This window comes from Scyliorhinus canicula, chromosome 2 (assembly GCF_902713615.1).
Source record: "Scyliorhinus canicula chromosome 2, sScyCan1.1, whole genome shotgun sequence".
Classification (NCBI taxonomy): Eukaryota; Metazoa; Chordata; class Chondrichthyes; order Carcharhiniformes; family Scyliorhinidae; genus Scyliorhinus; species Scyliorhinus canicula.
In genome coordinates this window covers 110,087,737-110,106,892 of record NC_052147.1, presented here as the reverse complement: position 1 = coordinate 110,106,892, position 19,156 = coordinate 110,087,737, and the positions used below count along the sequence as shown (strand labels likewise).

General features: G+C 45.7%; 1 protein-coding gene across 3 annotated transcripts in view; it reads left to right on the top strand.

Moving 5' to 3' along the window:
• Nucleotides 1–1,389: 1,389 nt before the first annotated feature.
• The window catches only part of smoc1 (SPARC related modular calcium binding 1), a 288,182-nt gene continuing 270,415 nt past the window's right edge, over nt 1,390–19,156 (top strand). Inside the window, exon 1 of one of the 3 annotated variants that reach the window (XM_038784692.1) lies at nt 1,390–1,683. In XM_038784692.1, coding sequence (XP_038640620.1) covers nt 1,588–1,683 — 96 coding nt within the window. In that variant the 5' untranslated portion in view covers nt 1,390–1,587. The remainder of the gene's footprint in view (nt 1,684–19,156) is intronic. The other 2 variants (XM_038784682.1, XM_038784701.1) reach the window with 2 other exon arrangements.

Below are 19,156 nucleotides of genomic sequence, written 5' to 3'. Positions count from 1 at the left end.
ATCACTGGATTCGAGTCACTTTGAACGAGTTGATCTGAAACAAATCTGCATTCAAACTGAACTCAGGCGGTGGATTTGACATCAGCAAAACACATCGAAGTGCTTTGCCTTCCATTCACATGATGGAGCTTTCTGACTAATTCTCCGCTGGAATGAATGTGACACATACCCTTTTGCATTTCACAACATTGCCCGATCTGTTCCCTAATGCAGAGATAAATCGCAGTCTCCCAGTTCATTAAATACCACCCCTTTCTTTGCTAGTAAAAGCTTTACTCCTTGAAAAAACACATGCAGTAATCATTAATCTCCAGCCTAATTTGTACTGCAGGGGGAAAAGCCTGTGGTTGAGGGCATTTTTCCTGTCCGCGCAATAGCAAAAGTATGTGGAACGGTTTGCAAATTACATAGAATTTGCGAAACTTTTTTCATAAAAAATATTGCATGTTTTCTAGAAGCTGAGCGTCGAGCTAGAATCTCACACCAAGGGCATTAAAAACACCTTTTGGTTGCAATTTGAAGTCAATCTGACCCCTCCCCCTCTTCCCTCAACCACACCTGCAAAGCGAGATCAACTTCTGGCTACCAGACACAAAGACAAGTTTGTCAACATCTGTGCAAAATGAAATAAAAAGAGTGGTGGTTGCTTAGACAGCGCTCTCCGCCCCCCCCCCCCCCCAATCATTCTCTCCTTCCCCCCCCCCCCACCCCTCTCCTCCAGCCGCTACATTCTCTCTCCCACTCTCTCCTCTACCCCCTGCCATCTACTCTCTCCTCCAGCAACCCCCCCCCCCCCCCCCCCACACACACACTCTACTTCACCCCATGCACCGGTCAAAAGAGATGGAAAAGTGCAATCAATCCGAAATATGCTCGCATTTTCAGAGGACTGAGTCGAAATGTCAAGGTGAAACAGCACCGGAGCGGTTAGTGCAGGAGGCACTGATGTAGCAACATTTCGTAGCTCCAGCGATTCTCGCATTTTGTTTCGTTTTGGAGACCTGAATCATTCTTGGGGGCGGGGGGGGGGGGGGGGGGGGTGGGTATTTTTGTTGTTGTTGGTGTGTAGTTCTTTTTTGCGATACCAATTATTCTGGCCATGCCAAGGAAATCCCCGCCCACCCGCGTGGCGATTGGCTCCTTCCAATTCTATTGTTGCTGACCGGCCCGCTCAGGAGCCAATGTATTGGCCGGGCTGCCCCTGTCAGTCACCGCGACTTGGAATTCTGCCCAGATGAAGTTGCCTATAACGGGAACCGCATGCACGTTTGCTGCGTTTTATTACCCAGGAGCGGGGCACATTTAAGAGATTTCACTGGCAGGGGGTGGGGTGGTTGTGGGGGGGGGGGGGGGGGGGGTGTGAAGGAAGGAGGAGGAGGAGGAGGGAGGGGGAAGAAAAGACCAGATGAGTGGTTGCTTAACACATTTTTGGCGTGTTTAAAAAACAGAGAAAGCTAGTCGCGAACACTGGCACGGTCTGTTAGGTCCCCAACAAGGGATTCCGGGGCTGGGACTCTGATTGACAATATACAGGAGGACTCGTGTGACCTTTTTGCTTTTTTTGTTGTTTTTTTTTGTTGAAAAAAAATGTTCAGGAAGTTTTCTCTTATTGTCCTGATACACTTTATTCCGCTTTATTCGGTTCTACCAGGGTTGTGTTCCCAGAGATCGAGCGGACCAAGGGTAAGTGCGTCTCACCATCATCTGACAGTCTCGCAAGCAGTCTTTTGTTGAGCAAATGGGATTTAAATGTATTTTTTTTCTTATGTTTTCTCTTTTTGTTTGTTTTGTCTGAATCATGTTTGCCTATTTAAGCTTCAAATGCCAGTCGGCTGTCTGATGACACCTGTTCCTCCTCCCCCACACACACTCTCGGGAATCCCAAGGTGCAGAGATCTGAAATGTTCCAGTGTCGGGGTGGGGGTTGCTGTTTTGTAACAACCAAAAGTGCATCTCGAAACGAGTGATACCGGTCATTCACAAGGAGGAATAGGTAACAAGGCTGCAGAGCATTCTGGAAGTTGCATGTGTTGTAACTTCAAACGGAGTGTGCCTAGTTTGAAACGCTTTTGATGCAAGATGAGGCAAGCCGCTGTTATCCGCTGTATCAGAGCAGTAAGCGCTTGTTCCCAATCTAACCGGGCCGTGGGTGGGGGCACAGCAGATCTTCCCCGAGCAGATGGTCCCACTCCCTTTCTACCTAGGCGTTTTTCTAATTTTAAACGAATTGGTCCTGTTCTGGAAATGTATCCAGAGAGTGGAAAATATATATGGATAAATGTATCGCAGGAGGGGAAAATTAATCAGGGAATGTATCGCAAGAGAGGAGAATGTATCTGGGAATGTATCCCGAGACGGGAAAACATTAAAAAAAATATTTATTATTGTCACAACTATAAAATGAGATTCTGCGCAATTGACTTCAGTTGGCAATGAACAATAATAACACAGAAATTGCTGTAATTTTTAACATGGCATTTCTTCAGGGTTGTAATCAGCTCGGCATATCTGGAGATGGCTGAGACCCGAAAACGAACACACTTTCCTCACATTCCGCGCCCAAACTTCTCCACCCTCCCCTCTCCCTCCTCCCCCAGAGAAACGTTGTACTTCTTCATTCCAGATTTGCTTTGGGGGAAAATGTCATTGCTGCCGGTTGTGAAACCGACATGAGAGAATGGTGCAATTAACCAGATGCCAATTTCAGTTTGCCCTCGGAAGTGGACAGATAACTAGCGCACGGGTTGGGATAACCGCTCGTGTTACCCTCCAGGTAGCAACCCCACGCAACCCCCCCCCCCCCCCCCCCCCCTCCAACTCCCTGACGGCCTCGCGACAAAGGGTTCAACTTTCCTCTTCCAAATTACCCGATTGGGTGGATTCATGCGCCCCCATGTTCCGCATTCTCCACTGAACGGCTCGTAAAAGTGGCTCTTGGAAACCCCCCCCCCCTTTCTCTCAAGCAAAGCGAAAAAAAAACATAAACTGGGGCTATGTGGAGAGACCCACTCTCCCTGTGATGTTTAGTTTCAAACCCTCAAAGGCAACGACGAAAAGGAATGATGTTGCTTTATCAGTTAAACACTTTTACATCATGCTCGGGTTAGGAGGGAAGAATCATTTAAAAAGACATGCACCCGAAAGTAATTTCTCAAAATTGCAAGTCTTAAAACTCTGGGCAGGAAATCAGCGCAGACTGTTTATTATCCACGTTTTCTTCACTTCGAAATACTTATTTTCGGGGACATGATTTGAGATTTCTGGTAGTGAAGTTTCCTTCGTCTCAGATGCCCGGTTCACGCAGGCTGTGCAACGAATGGATATTTTCTATCTGAACAGTTTCTGCATTTTAACACTGACCTGACCATAGAGTGAAACAGCCCTTTTTATTTACATCTGTTACTGTCAAACTTACAGAGAGAGAGAGAGAGAGACACCCGAGAGATCCCATTGCATTTCCTGAAGCTTCATTCTGGGTTCTTGATAATCACTTCGACTTAATTCTGTCTGTCTGCAATACACCTTAACCCTCTCGCTCCCATCAGTACTCCTAGGGGAGTCCAGATTTGCTTCAAGCTTATCCTGATCAATTTTGTAGCTACTCAGAAGAGCATTAGAAACACAATGGTGAAACAAGGTGGGAGTCATTTCCGAGCTACACTGCCCCACACAAAATATTTTAAGATCACTTATGGTAAAACAATCCTCTCCTTTGGGCATCTTGAGTTCTCTCTGCCCATCTGATCCGAGATGAACGGTTCTCCATGCATTTTGGTAAAACACAACCTGGATCAATACATTGGACAGTGACCTCAACTCTGGGGCACCGCATCAAACATTTCTGAGGGAACTGCCCTGGCTCAACCTTCATCAGCTGCTTCATCTATCACAAGGGCAGAAGTTGGGGTGCTCACTGATGATTGCTTAGTATTCAGTTCCGTTCTTAACTACAGTTAAGGAAATAGTCTGTGCCTGAATGCAGCAAGACCTGGATAACATACAGGCTTGGGCTGAATGTGGTAAGTAACGTTTGTGCTACACAAGTGGCAGGCAATGACATTCTCCAACCAGAGAGAATCTAACCATCTCTCCTTGACAGCAACATTACCATTACCGTATCACCCCAGCATCAACATTCTGTACTTCACTGTTGACAAGAAACCTAACAAGACAAGTCACATAAACATTGTGGCTACAAGAGCAGGTCAGAGGCTGGGTATTCTGTAGCCAGTGCCTCAGTCCTTGACTCCGCAAAGCCTTTTCATCATCTCCAAGGTGCAAGTGAGGAGCATGCCTGGATGAGTGCAGCTCCAATAGCAATCAATAAAGTTGACAGCATCCGGGACAAAGCAGCCCACTTGACTGGCACCCCATCCACCACCATAATAAGTCACTCCCTTATCCACCAGTGCACAGTAGCAGCAATATGTACCATCAACAAGATGTACTGCAGCAACTCACCTTCCAAACCCATGATCTTTGCCACCGAGAAGGTCATGGGCAGCAGGTGCATGAGAACATTAGCATCCTGACTCGGAACTGTATCAACATTCCTTCATTGCTCCATCAAAATCTTGGTACTCCCTCCCTAACAGCACTGTGGGTGTACCTACATCTCATAGACTGCAACAAAGAAGGAAGCTCACCACTCAACTTCTCAAGGGCAATTAGGGATAGACAACAATTGCTGGCTTTGCCAGTGTTACAACAGATGGATGAATATAAAATGAATAGCTTTGCTGTCATTTGGAATCTAATGGAAAATATATCTGTAACATATTTAAATAAACAATATCATCATTCATTATTGCCCCCTTGTTGGGCAATCTAGAACAAGAGGTCACAGATATAGGTTGAGAGGCGGTAGGTTTAGAACTGAGATGAGGAGGAACTACTTCTCGCAGAGGGTGGTGAATTCATGGAACTTGCTGCCCCATAGTGCGGTGGAATTATCGTAGCATTTACAGTGCAGAAGGAGGCCATTCGGCCCATCGAGTCTGCACCGGCTCTTGGAAAGAGCACCCTACCCAAGGTCAACACCTCCACCCTATCCCATAACCCAGTAACCCCACCCAACACTAAGGGCAATTTTGTACACTCGGGGCAATTTATCATGGCCAATCCACCTATCCTGCACATCTTTGGACTGTGGGAGGAAACCGGAGCACCCGGAGGAAACCCACACACACACGGGGAGGATGTGCAGACTCCGCACAGACAGTAACCCAAGTAGGAATCGAACCTGGGACCCTGGAGCTGTGAAGCAATTGTGCTATCCATAATGCTACCGTGCTACCCTATCTGAATCATTAAATGGTTTGAAGAGGGAGATAGATATATTTTTGATACAAAACGGCCTAAAAGGATATGGGGAACAGATGGGGAGATGGATTTGAGACCATAGTAACTTATCATAGAATTTACATGCAGAAGGAGGCCACTTGGCCTGTCAAGTCTGCACATGCTCTTAGGAAAGAGCACCCCACTTAAGCTCACGCCTCCACCCCATTCCCGTAACCCAGAAACCTTTTTGACACTCAGGGCGATTTATCATCGCCAATCCACCTAACCTGCACATCTTTGGGTCAGGAAGAGATCAGCCATGATCTGATTCAATGGAGAAGCATGCTCGAAGAGCTGAATTGCCTACTTCTGCTCCTAATCCCGTTGTTCCTATTACCATTCTCTGCAGTGGCAAGCAACATATTAAATTATCAGTTTGTGTATCAGAGACAGTTTGATTGAATTAATACAAAGAGGGAGGGAGTCTTGACATTTTTATGAACAGACATTAAGAATGATGAACAGAAGTAGGCCCCTCGGCCCCTCCGCCATTCAATAAAATAATGGCTGATATGATTGTAACCTCAAATCCACATTCCTGCTTACCCCTGATAACCTTTCACCCCCTTGTGAATCGATAATCTATCTACCTCTGTCTTAAAAATATTAAAAGGCTTTGCTCCCGCCACCCTTTGAGGAAGAGAGTTTGATAGACTCACAACCCTCAGGGAGCAAAAAAAATGCTCCTCATCTCTCCTAAATGGACGACCCCTTATTTTTAAATAGTGACCCCAGTACTTGATTCTCCCGCAAAAGGAAACATCCTCTCCACATCCAGCCTGTTAAGACCCCTCAACATCTTTACATAGGATCACATATTTTCTTATCTCAAATATTATTTAGAGTAACGTTTTCAAACGTGACACTTCACTTCGCTTGTCGAGTCTGTAAAAATGAACAGAAATCACTTACACCCCCACTGGAGCTATTGGTAAAATGTTAGATGACGGTGTGTATGTGGGAATCCTTTTAGTCAATTGTGCTGTCGATAGCGTTTGTAAACTGCAATACAGTAAACAGTAATGCGCCTTAATACGAAACTGGTTTTGTTCTGGATGAAGTTGCATAACAAGTAAACCGTTGCAATATTGATTTCGCTAAGGCTGTTGACGTGCGGCCTTTTTGCCAACTTATATCTTCTGAGACCAACCTTTCGACTTTTGGGTCTGCCCTGAATGTTTTAGTTGTCAAGAGATGAAATGGGATTTGTCGAGGATATAACTTGCGATGAGGTAGACTTTCATCACAGGCTGCAAACTCATTGGAGCATACAGCATTGAAAGGATTAAGTCGACACTTAATAAGAGTTTTTAAAAAAGCATAGTGCAAAAAAAAAGTAAGCCTATATATAAAATACAAGGCAATTAATATTTTTCTCTTATTAAAATGGGAAACAAGGAAAATTCCAAGGGGGATCGATGTCTAACAGGTTACATATAACATGGATTTTTAAGAGGGAGCTGCAGCTTTTTAGTTGCTTGTCTGAATAATGTGTTACTTCCAGTAATTATATTAGAGACCTTGAAGATTATGTGGTGCTCCTGTCAATTCTGCTTGGTTTCTGCTTCAGTCTCTTTACTCGGCTCCTTTTCAGTTGTAAAAGATTACATTTCACAGTGGAGAGTTAAGCCGGAATCTAAGAGGAAAGCAGACACAACAGAACACCCACTCTTTAAGTTGTCCTTCATGGTTCTGCTGGGACGGGGGCGGGGGAGTGCAGGAGTGACGGATCCTCTCAAACCCTTCAGAATTGTGCTGAAATGACAGACGCAGTTAAACTTGGCGAATAAAAACCCGCGGTGCCGCTGAACCGAGTGTGAAATTGTGTCCAGATCACACAATGTGCCCCGCCACACAATGGAAGAGATTGTGGGGGAAACGTCAAACACTTTGTAACAAAAAGCTTTGCCTATATGCTCAAGTGAGTGGCGGACTTGCTATCTTCTGAAGTGTCTGAGGTGCTCATCTAGGGGGAACTAGATAAGTGGAAGACAAAGAATGAAATAGAGGGCATGTTGATAGTGTGAGATGAAATAAGGGTCCATGTGAGGCGTAATCATTGGCGTATACCGCTTGGCTCGGATGGTTTGCTTATGTGCTGCGTAACTCGATGTAATTTGTATATAGTCAATCTTCATTGCAGGTTCAGTAAACTATTCCCAATGAACGCACAATATAGTCCTGGCAATTTGCTCTGGTAGTCGGTGTTGCAGCTGAGGACATATAGGTTATCTAGTGCCCATTGGGCTGGATTAACAAACACCCCAGAGATCTGGGCCTTCTTGTGACAAGTGTTGGAAAAGGAGCTCAATAAATCTTGCAGCAGAAACCCCGCCGGACTGCCGTAAGGTCCAAGTGAGCTCTGATCCAGACAAGGGAATCTGCCACCCCTGTCTGCCCTCGCCGACATCTGATTCCAGTATCGCATTAAGTGGTTGATTTTTATTGCCTCAGAGGAATTAAAGACGGATCTTAACCAGCGGGTGCCCCACATCCCGAGGGGAAACAAAAGGAAAGGGAGAAAATCCTCGGGGACCATTTGTACTTGACTCTCAATTCATCATGGATTTCTTTCTGGTAAAGCAGCAGCACAATGCCCACTCTGCAACTGTCCAGATAGGATAAAGGAGATGAGTTGAGGTGTAATAACAGCTTAGTGGAGGAGAGGGGTGGGGGGAGTTATCTGCTCCTGTTCAAGATCTCCTCTTTGGCTGTAAAGCATTTTGGGGACACCCAGTGGTCAGGGAGGATGCGATATAAATGCAAATCTTTCTCTTTTTTAAAATAAATTTAAAATGCCCAATTTTTCCCCCAATTAAGGGTCAATTTAGCGTGGCCAATCCACCTACCCTGCACATCTTTGGGTTGTTGGGATGATACCCACAAAGACAGAGGGGGGGAATGTGCAAACTCCACACGGACAGTGTACTAGGGCCAGGATTGAACCCAGGTCCTCTGCGCAGTGAGGCAGCAGCGCTAACCATTGCACCACCATGCCGCCCATTTCTTTCTCAGTGGGAAGTGCTAATTTATGGATGGCAACAGTGGAGCGTGGCCGTGATAATTGTCTGTTTTAACCACGTCCAGCCCCCCATTATTGAAGTGTAAGCTGATCTTCATTCTCGAAGCTCAGTCAAAGTGACTGCTTTCGCAAAACACCAAATGCTGGCCAATGGCCCATGCCCCTATAGCCGATGTATTGGTGCTCTCAAGAGAGACGGGAAATAATGAAAAGGAGCCCATTTTTGGAATGTTGCCATTTTATGTTCATCGTCCACAGAAGATGACAGATGGGCCCTTGGATAAACATCACATTCAAAGGCCAGCACCTCGAACTGAGTAGCATTCCCTTTGTGCTACACTGGAGTGCCAGCCCAGATTTTAGGCTAAAGCATTTGGAGTGATACCTGAATTCACAACTTTCAGGCCCAAAGTGCTACCTGACTGAGCTGGCAGCCAGTTGTGATGTACATATGATAATGGTCTTTTGATGCTCATCACACAGCTGACGGCTTTCCTAAACAGGGGAAATGTCAATGTCGTTTGTTAGTTCAACAATGAATAGGACAATATAATATCACATTGTTCAACACGAATTATGAAGATTCTCATCCACTCAGAAGGCTGCATTTTCTCCCACAATATTACAACGAACACAGGTGAGAGTGTTCACATGTTCCTTGCACTGAACAGCGAGTATCCAATCGCCATTAACTTGCTCAGGATCAAATATATTCATAGTTATCGTAGAATTTACAGTGCAGAAGGAGGCCATTTGGCCCATAAAGTCTGCACCAGCCCTTGGAAAGAGCACCCCATTTAAGCCCACACACCTCCACCCTATCCCCGTAACCCAGTCTAACATTTTTGGACACTAAGGGCAATTTATCATGGGCAATCCACCTTAGCTGTACATCTTTGGACTGTGGGAGGAAACCGGAGCACCCGGAGGAAACCCATGTAGTCACAGGGAGAACTTGCAGACTCCGCACAGACAGTGACCCAAGCCAGGAATCGAACTTGAGACCTTGGAGCTGTGAAGCAACTGTGCTAACCACTATGCTACCATGCTGCCCTTCAGTTTGCTAAGTATTTTTCTTTAGTTTGCTGAATGTTGTTTGCTACAGAATGTGGACTGTGAACCCTTTAAAACCATATAATTCCTACAGTGCAGAAGGAGGCCATTTGGCCTATCGAGTCTGCATTGACCTTCTGAATGAGCATCCTACCTCTGGTCCATTCCCTTGACCTATCCCCGTAACTCAAAACCACCATCTAACCTGCCCATCTTTGGACACTAAGGGGCAATTTAGCATGGCCAATCCACCTAATCCACACATCTTTGGACTGTGGGAGGAAACCGGAGCACCCGGAGGAAACCCATGTAGTCACAGGGAGAACTTGCAGACTCCGCACAGACAGTGACCCAAGCCAGGAATCGAACTTGAGACCTTGGAGCTGTGAAGCAACTGTGCTAACCACTATGCTACCATGCTGCCCTTCAGTTTGCTAAGTATTTTCTTTAGTTTGCTGAATGTTGTTTGCTACAGAATGTGGACTGTGAACCCTTTAAAACCATATAATTCCTACAGTGCAGAAGGAGGCCATTTGGCCTATCGAGTCTGCATTGACCTTCTGAATGAGCATCCTACCTCTGGTCCATTCCCTTGACCTATCCCCGTAACTCAAAACCACCATCTAACCTGCCCATCTTTGGACACTAAGGGGCAATTTAGCATGGCCAATCCACCTAACCCACACATCTTTGGGCTGTGGGAGGAAACCGGGGCACCCGGAGGAAACCCACACAGACAGGGGGGAGAAAGTGCAAACTCCACACAGACAGTCACCCAATGCTGGAATTGAACCTGGATCCCTGACACTGAAAGGTAGCAGTACTAACCATTTGTGCCATCGTGCTCCATCAAACTCCACACCCAACAAAGAAAGGCTCTAAAAGAAATGTTGCTGGTTATTAATTTATTGGAAATTAATATTATAGAGATATCTTGAAATACCTCTACACAGCTTTTACAGATGGGTCTAGAGTGCCCAAATCTTGGTATGAGAAACTTTTGCATTTGTTGGTGTGCACCCACAACAGGTGTGGCACAACCTGGAGGGCCCATCTCTGTTGGGGGGAAGTAATTTAGCGATGGAGTCTATCCATTGGGCCAGACATTGCTGGCAAAAGGTGAGGAATAATTCAAAGATGGCACTTCTTTCTCTTCAGGGCACGGTTCAAAGCCTGATTCAGCACCTTTTAGACTCGCAGCAACAGTGGGTACAAGAGAAGTTCAGTGTTGGCTGAGGGACTAAATTGAGAAAAGTGTGGTGTATTACACATTGCAGAGCATCTGCTGTTCTCTGGGTGGGGGTATTTTCAACCTGTCCCCAGATCCATGGGAATTTGCAACGAGCAAATAAAAGGAGTGGGCAAGTGGCATCACAGTACCAGGGACCCGGGTTCGATTTGACCGAGAGTGACTGTGTGGAGTTTGTACATTATCACCATGTCTACATAGGTTTCCTCCGGTTACCCCGGTTTCCTCCCACAGTCCAACGATGTACAGGTTAGGTGGATTGGCCATGATCAATTGCCCCTTAGTGTCAAAAATTTAGGTGGGGTTACCAGGTTAGGGCAGGGGAGTGGGCCTAGATAGGATGCTCTTTTGGAGGGTCGGTGCAGACTCAATGGGCCGAATGGCCTCCTTTTGCACTGCAGGGATTCTATGTTTTCAACCCCAGCACCACAGAATCATCAGTAGTCCCATTCTCATTCTTTAATACCAGGCCATGGAAAATGTACCTGTTGTGCATCAAATTTCTCATGGTTCTCCAAAGGTTTTCTTTTTTACTGAATTTTGATGCTCGGAAATTATTGTTAGTGATATGCGCAGATACATAGCAAACAGTGCAATGCCACCCAAATACAATTGAGCGTCAGTTTGCTGGGAAGACTGGGAACAGAATATGGATGTGTCCTGTTCGTGAAATCTCCATATATATATATATATATATATATATATTCCCAGTCGAATTTGCTTTGCATCTCCTTAGTTCCATTTTAATAATCACAATCTATAAAATGTGGTGGGGGGAGTGGGGGAACTCAATCCATACTTTGCTCCCAATGGACTCACAATGGAGCAAAGGTTATTGCGGTAACACCCTCGGAACCTTTCACACTTAATTCTGTTTTTAAAATCCAAGCTTGCAATTACCTAAGCACCACTGCTTCAGGTTGGTCAATGTATCTTATTTGGTTCAATCGCATAAGTCAAACTCTTGGTGTATGAATAACAAAATGTCTTCGTACATTCCTCTGAAATTAATTTGCCTGCTCTGTGAACAAACCTTTTAAACGGGGCTGATGTTTTGGTTAATCGGGCTGAGGAATTTGACACAATTGTGTCAGATAGGAGCAGGAGTAGGCCATTCAGCCCTTTGAGCCTGCTTCGCCATTCAATATGATCACTCTCTCCCCATTCACCTTCATCGCTGATTTTGCAGAAGACCAATTCATCAGGTCCTCAGCTCGATTGCTCTGCATTGACAAAGTATTGTAAGCATGATGTGAAGATGCGGCACTGGACTTTGGTGGGTACAGAAAGAAGTCTCACAACACCAGGTTAAGGTCCAACAGGTTTATTTGGAATCACTAGCTTTTGGAGCACAGCTCCTTTATCAGGTGAAGTTTCCTTGAACTGATGAAGGGACAGTGCTCCGTAAGCTAGTGATTTCAAATAAACCTGTTGGACTTTAACCTGGTGTTGTGAGATTCTTAAAATATTATAAGTAAGTTTTGCCCTTTTCCTTATTTTCTCCACTCGATGCATTTTCTTTGCACCCACACACCGCACACTCATCACACCATATCATGAAAGTCAAAGCCATTATTCAACAAGCCATAGGCAGGGGAATTTTTTTTCATGAGTTTAGCACATATGCATATACTTTCTTGCAGTAAAATCCTGTCCGTCCCCTTCTTCATTGTCTTTGTCGAGGGGAAGTGGATTTGTGGGAATGGCCTGGATGTTAAACCAAGCTGCTGGTAATATTATTAGATATAAACTCTGCATAAATCATTTCCTGTCAGTTCTCTTCATAGATGGAACATATTATGGACAAGTGGGAAGTCATTCACTTTCGCAAGAATAGGAAAAACCGGATGTTTCTGAAAAGGCATAACATTCCTAAATGTTGATGTTCAGAGAGACTTGGGTGCACTTGGGGAAAGTTAACGTGCAGGCACAGCAAGCAATTAGGAAGACAAATGACACACTTGCCTTTATGCAAGAGGATTGGACTACAAAAATAAATAAATCTTGCTACAGATGCAGCGCTTTAGTAAAACCACACCTGTGCACAGTTTTGGTCTCCACATTTAAGGAAGGATATGCTTGCATTATAGGTGGCACCATAGACTCCCTACAGTGCAGAAGGAGGCCATTCATTCCATTGAGTCTACACTGACTCTCTGAAAAAGCACCCCACCCCCCACTCTATACTCACAACCCCAGTTAACCTGCACATCTTTGGACACTAAGGGGAAATTAAGCACGGCCAATCCACCTAACCTGCACATCTTTGGACTGGTACAGTGAAGGTTCACTAGATTGGCCCTTGGGATGGGAAGGTTGCCCTATGATGAGAGGTGGTGTAAATAAGACCTATACACTCTGGAGTGTAGCAGAATGAGAGGTGATCTGATAGAAATGTAAAGGTTTTTGAAGAGGCTTGAAAGGGAAAACACTGAAACACTGCGTCCCCTGGATGGACAATTTAGGACAAGGGGGCCCAGTTTCTGGATAACGGGTTGCATATTTAGGGCTGGAATTTCTTACTCATTGTATTGGAGATCTTTGGACTTGTCCACCACAGAGCGTTGCGAACGTTTCATCGTTGAGTATATTCAAGATTGAGATTGACAGATTTTGGGTCTGTCAGGGACTTAAGGGATGTGGAGAGTAGGCAGGAATATGGAGTTGAGGTAGAATATGAAGTATATGAATGAGGAGTTGAATGGTCGATGGCTCCTACTTTGCATGGTTTTATGTTCTTATAGCAATTTGGTAGTCACAGAGTACTAGTTACACAATACTGCTGTGTTTCTGTCAGAGTTGGAGGTGTGACCATTTCACCATCACTTCTGCAGTGCTCCCACTTTATACATTTAGGGTCACATCACAGTTTAGGGACTAATAATAAGGCCAGCTTGTATTTGCATCGCACCGTTAATATTAAAACAAAAGTTGCTAAGGAGCTTTGTCTATGGCCGCATTGTGAAGTAATGCTCAGCCAGGAAAAGTGATCAGGAGGATTGAGCCAATATCAATCAGGAAACTGAGATTTGAGGAAGCCTTTAAAGATGGAGAGGAGTCGCGGCGAGGAGGGTAAAAGAAGCAATTTCATGTATTAGGGACAGTTGGTTGAAGGCCGTGTTACCTCTGGTGAGTTGCTGTAAGTGGGTGCACAGAGAGCTGGAGTCCATTTGGGAGGGGGAATTGGGCTGGAGGATATTGCAGAGACAGGGACAAGGCCATGGAAGGACTTACAGTGGGACTAAGATTCTGAAATGAATGCAATGGAAGAATGGAAGCCAAGAATAAGTGGGTCTTTGTGCAGCATATGATAAGTGGGGCTTTGACTAAGTTAGAGTTTATGGAGTCTGAGGCCAGCGCTATGAGTGCCAGAGTGTTAACACATAGGTTTGTGACAAGTTCGTAGCACATTATAGAATCATAGAATTTACAGTGTAGAAGGAGGCCATTCAGCCCATCAAGTCCACACTGGCGCCTAGAAAGAGCACCCTACTTAAGCCCATGCCTCGCTATCCCCAAAACCCAATAACCCCACCTAACCTTTTGGGCACTAAGGGACAATTTAGCATGGCCAAACCACCTAGCCTGTACATCTTTGGACTGGGGAGGAAACCTGAGCATCCGGAGGAAACTCACGCAGACACGGGGAGAAAGTGCAAACTCCACACAGACAGTCACCCGAGGCCAGTATTGAACCCAGGTCCATGGAGCTGGGAAGCAGTAGTGCTAACACTGTGCCAATGTTCCACCCATAAATTATGTGGTTTAAGGTGACCTTAATCTTAAAACCGAGTTGGAAGTACCTTCAGGCTACGTTACTGTTCAGAGCCACACAAGTGCAATTATCCTGTCTCGATGAAGACACATTCATGTTTTATGGTAAATGGGATGATTGTGTCATGTAATCAGAAGTGAGATTGGACCAACACAACGTGACCCATTGCACGAACGCATGGTTCATTTGCACTGTGTGCTGTTGGAGAATAATGCTCAGAGGTCGCATGCCCAACTTCTTGAGTGGTGGGTTCAAGCCCCACTTCAAAGTCTTGAGCGCATAATCTAGGCTGAAAACTTCAGGGCAGTACTGAGGCTCAGATTTGCCACCGTTTAGATGAGAAACTGTTGTTTGAGGGATCTTTCTGCGTGCAAATTGGCTCCTGCATTTCTCTCCATTGCAACAGTGACTACACTCAAAATCATTTTGTTGGCTGTGATCTGTTTGGGACCGCCTTAGGATGTGAAAGGCATGATATAAATGCAAATTCTTTTCTTTTCTATCTATTGAGTCCCCTGTATGAACGACAAAATAACAAGTCAGTAAATATGGGTGGCATGGCAGCACAATGGTTAGCACTGTTGCTTCACTGCTCCAGGGATTCTGATTCGATTCCCAGCATGGATCTCTGTCTGTGTGGAGTTTGCACGTTCTCCCTGTGCCTGCGTAGGTTTCCCTCAGGTGCTCCGGTTTCCTCCCACAAGTCCTGAAAGACGTGCTGTTCAGTGAATTGGACATTCTGAATTCTCCCTCTGTGTACCCGAACAGGCGCCGGAATGTGGCGACTAGGAGATTTTCACAGTAACTTAATTGCAGTGTTAATGTAAGCCTACTTGTGACACTAATAAAGATTATTATAAATACATTAACTTGTCATTGACTTATATCATTGGAATTGTTGGAGAGTAAATCACTGCTATCGAACTCAGTGGGGTAATTCTGGCAGTGTAAGAGTTTTAAACAGATGATAATGAGTTGGCAGCCCATTTAAGTCAATATGTGTAAGAATTGGGAGTGAGTCAAGACTCAATCCTCCATGACCTTTCATCCAGTAGGCCAGTGTTTTTCAAACTTTTTTTCCTGGGACCCATTTTTACCAACTAGCTGACCTTCGGGACCCACGCCAGCCGACCTTCAAGACCTACTCCAAATCACCTTTGGGAAACTCTATTTTTGCTTACCTTTAAAGCAACAGGTGAACCTGCTTGGTCCTCACGATCTCACTTGCTTTGCCATTCAATGTTACACTTCTACGAAGGACTTCATCTGCCGATTTAAGCTCTTGCTGCATCCTTTGAAAAACATCCTAGAACTCGCAATGCTTAGTCTTCAAATGCCTTTGATTGATTGATTTAATGTCATATGTACCAAAGTACATTGAAAAGTATCTTTCTGCGGCCAAGGGAACGTACACAGTACGTACATAGTAGACAAAAGAATAATTGACAGAGTACATTGTTAATAGTACATCTACAAATAGTGATTGGTTACAATGCGGAACAAGGGGACAAACAAAGCCAATACATGACCAAGAGCAGCATAGGGCATCGTGAATAGTGTTCTTACAGGAACAGATCAGTCTGAGGGAGAGTTGTTGAGGAGTCCAGTAGCTGTGGGAAGAAGTTGTTCCTATGCCTGGATATGCAGGTCTGTTGCTGTCATTGACTGTGCTTTTAGGGAGTGAGTTCCAGGATGTTGCCCCAGTGACAGTGAAGGAGCGGCAATATTTTTCCAAATCAGGGTGGTAAGTGACTTGGAGAGGAATGTTCAGGTGGTAGGGTTCCCAGGTCTCTGCTGCCTTTGTCCTTCTAGATGGTAGTGGTCGTGGGTTTGGAAGGTGTTGTCTAAGGAACCTTGGGGAGTTGCTGCAGTGCATCTTGTAGATGGTACACACGGCTACCACTGTTTGTCGGTGATGGATGACTTGAATATTTGTGGAAGGGGGAGCAATGAAGCAAGCTGCTTTGTTCTGTATGGTGTTGAACTTCTTGAGTGTTGTTGGAGCTGCACTCATCCAGGCAAGTGGAAAGTATTCCATTACACTCCTGACTTGTGCCTTGTAGTGGTGGCAGGCTTTGGGGGGGTCAGGAGTGAGTTACTTGTGGTAGGGTTCCTAGCCTTTGATCTGCCCTGATAGCCACAGTATTAATGTGGCTAGTCCAGTTTAGTTCCTGATCAATGGTAGTTCCCAGGATGTTGATTGTGGGGATTCCGCAATGGCAATGCCATTGAAATTCAAGGGGCGATGGTTAGATCCTCTCCTGTAGGAAATAGTCATTGCCTGGCACTTGTGGTGCGAATGTAACTTGCCACTTGTCAACCCAAGCCTGGATATTGTCCAGGTCTTGCTGCATTTGGACATGGGTTGCTTCATTTATCTGAGGAGTCACGAATGGTGCTGAACATTGTGCAGTCAGCCGCAACTATTCCTACTTCTGACCTTATGATGGAAGGAAGGTCACTGATGAAGCAGCTGAAGATGATTGGGCCGAGGACACTACCCTGAGGAACTCCTGCAGTGATGTCCTGGAGCTGAGATGATTGACCTCCAACCACCAGAATCTTCCTTTGTACCAGGCATGACTCCAAGCATGGAGCTAGGGCTCCATGATGCCATACTCAGTCAAATGCTGCCTTGATGTCAAAGGCAGTCACTCTCACCTCACCTCTGGCATTCAGCTCTTTTGTCCATGTTTGAACCATGGCTGTAATGGGGTTAGGAGCTGTGTGACACTGGTGGAACCCAAACTGAGCGTCCGTGAGCAGGTTATTGCTGAGTAAGTGCCGTTTGATAGCTCTGTTGATGACTCCTTCCATCACTTTGCTGATGATGGAGAGTAGACTGAAAGAACGGTAATTGGCTGGCTTAGATTTGTCCTGTTTCGTGTGAAACAGAACACACCTAGGCTACTTTCCACATTGCCGGGTAGATGTCAGTGCTGTAGCTTTTAATTGCCAGTACCTGCACATAACACACACGGGCTTTGCACCTGATTTACATTGGCACAATTATTAAAGCCATACCTCAAAAAATCACCTTTATACAGCTACGTTCCTGATTTCGGTTTCTTCTTAATGGGTTGTTTGTCAGGTGTCCTAGAGCTCAGACCAGCACTGCTTTGTCCTGCCATGGACTCTCATAAGAAGCTCTCTCCAGCAGATTCAGTTGTGAGATTCTGGCCTATTCGTGTCTCCGGCCCTCTCTTCCTTATTACAAAATGATCCTTCCTCAGTTCTTCACACAGTTCTGTTGCTTGCTTGCTGGCAGCTGTAAAATGGACCAATCTTTCCTCCTTGATCTCGCACCCATGTGTAAGTGCCAGGAGTGCAACTTCTTAAAATTTAGAGTACCCAATAATTGTTTTTCAATTAAGGGACAATTTAGTGTGGCCAATCCACCTAGCCTGCACATCTTTGATTTGTGGGGGCGAGACCCACGCATATACGGAGAGAATGTACAAGTTCAACACAGACAGTGACTCCGGGCCGGGATTGAACCCGGGTCCTCAGCGGCGTGAGGCAGCAGTGCTAACCCACTGCTTCACAGTGCCGCCCCGGGTGTGCAACCTGCTCTCTGCTGCTGCTTCTGGCGAAAAGGTTCTGCCGTTTAAAAAAATGTTTTTTCATGTATTCTATTCCAAACGTATATGAAAAGTTTCAACGCATAAACAATTCGGGAAACAAGCTTCCCAACACCCAACTATACAGTTTGTACAAATTTTGCCCTCATTTTGCCCCCCCCTCCTCTCCCCCTCACCACCCTGCGAGAACAACTCCTCCAACACGGTCACCAACATCCCCCACCTTGCCTCACAATCCTCCGCCGAACCCCTTAACTCATATTTGATCTTTTCCAGCCGAAGAAAGTCATTTAAGTCCCCCAGCCAGGCTGCTATCCCCAGTGGCATTGCTGATCGCCACTCTAATAAAATTCATCGCCGGGCAATCAGAGGTGAAGGTGGCAACATGGGCCTTCCTTGCCTCCATCAGCTCCGGCTTCTCCGATATCCCAAATATCGCCACCAAAGGGTCCGGCTCAATCTCCCCCCCCCCCCCCCCCCCCCCTCCCCCATTATCCTTGTTAGCACCACGAACACTCCCGCCCAGAATCTCTCCAACGTTTCACAGCCACAGAACATATGTATGTGATTCGCTGGTCCCCGCCCACACTTCTTGCACTCGTCTGCCATCCCTGAAAGAACCTACTCATTCTTGCCTGCTTCATATGCATCCTGTGTACCACCTTGAACTGTATCAGGCTCATCCTTACGCATGAGGAGGTCGCATATACCCTTCATAGCGCCTCACTCCATACTCCCCAATTTATTTCCCTTCCCAGCTCCCGTTTCCCACATTTCCTTAATCTTCACCACCTGTTCACCTCCCTGCTCTCCCAGCCACCTGTATATGTCACCACTCCTGCCCTCCCCTTCCACATCTGGAAGTAACAGTCGCACCAACACCTCGGCAACCTGGGGAACTCTTTCCAAACCTTCCACACAAAGTCCCTTCCCTGCAGGTACGAAAACTCACTTCCTCTAGTGAGCTCTACCCTCTCCTTCAATTCATTCATACTGGCAAACCCTTCTTTAGATACTAATCCCTCACTTTAACCAGCCCCACCTCTCCACTTCCTATACGTGCCATCTATCCCCTCTGCACGAAACTATGGTTTTCACACAAGAGTGTTGACAACAACAACCCCTCTATCCTA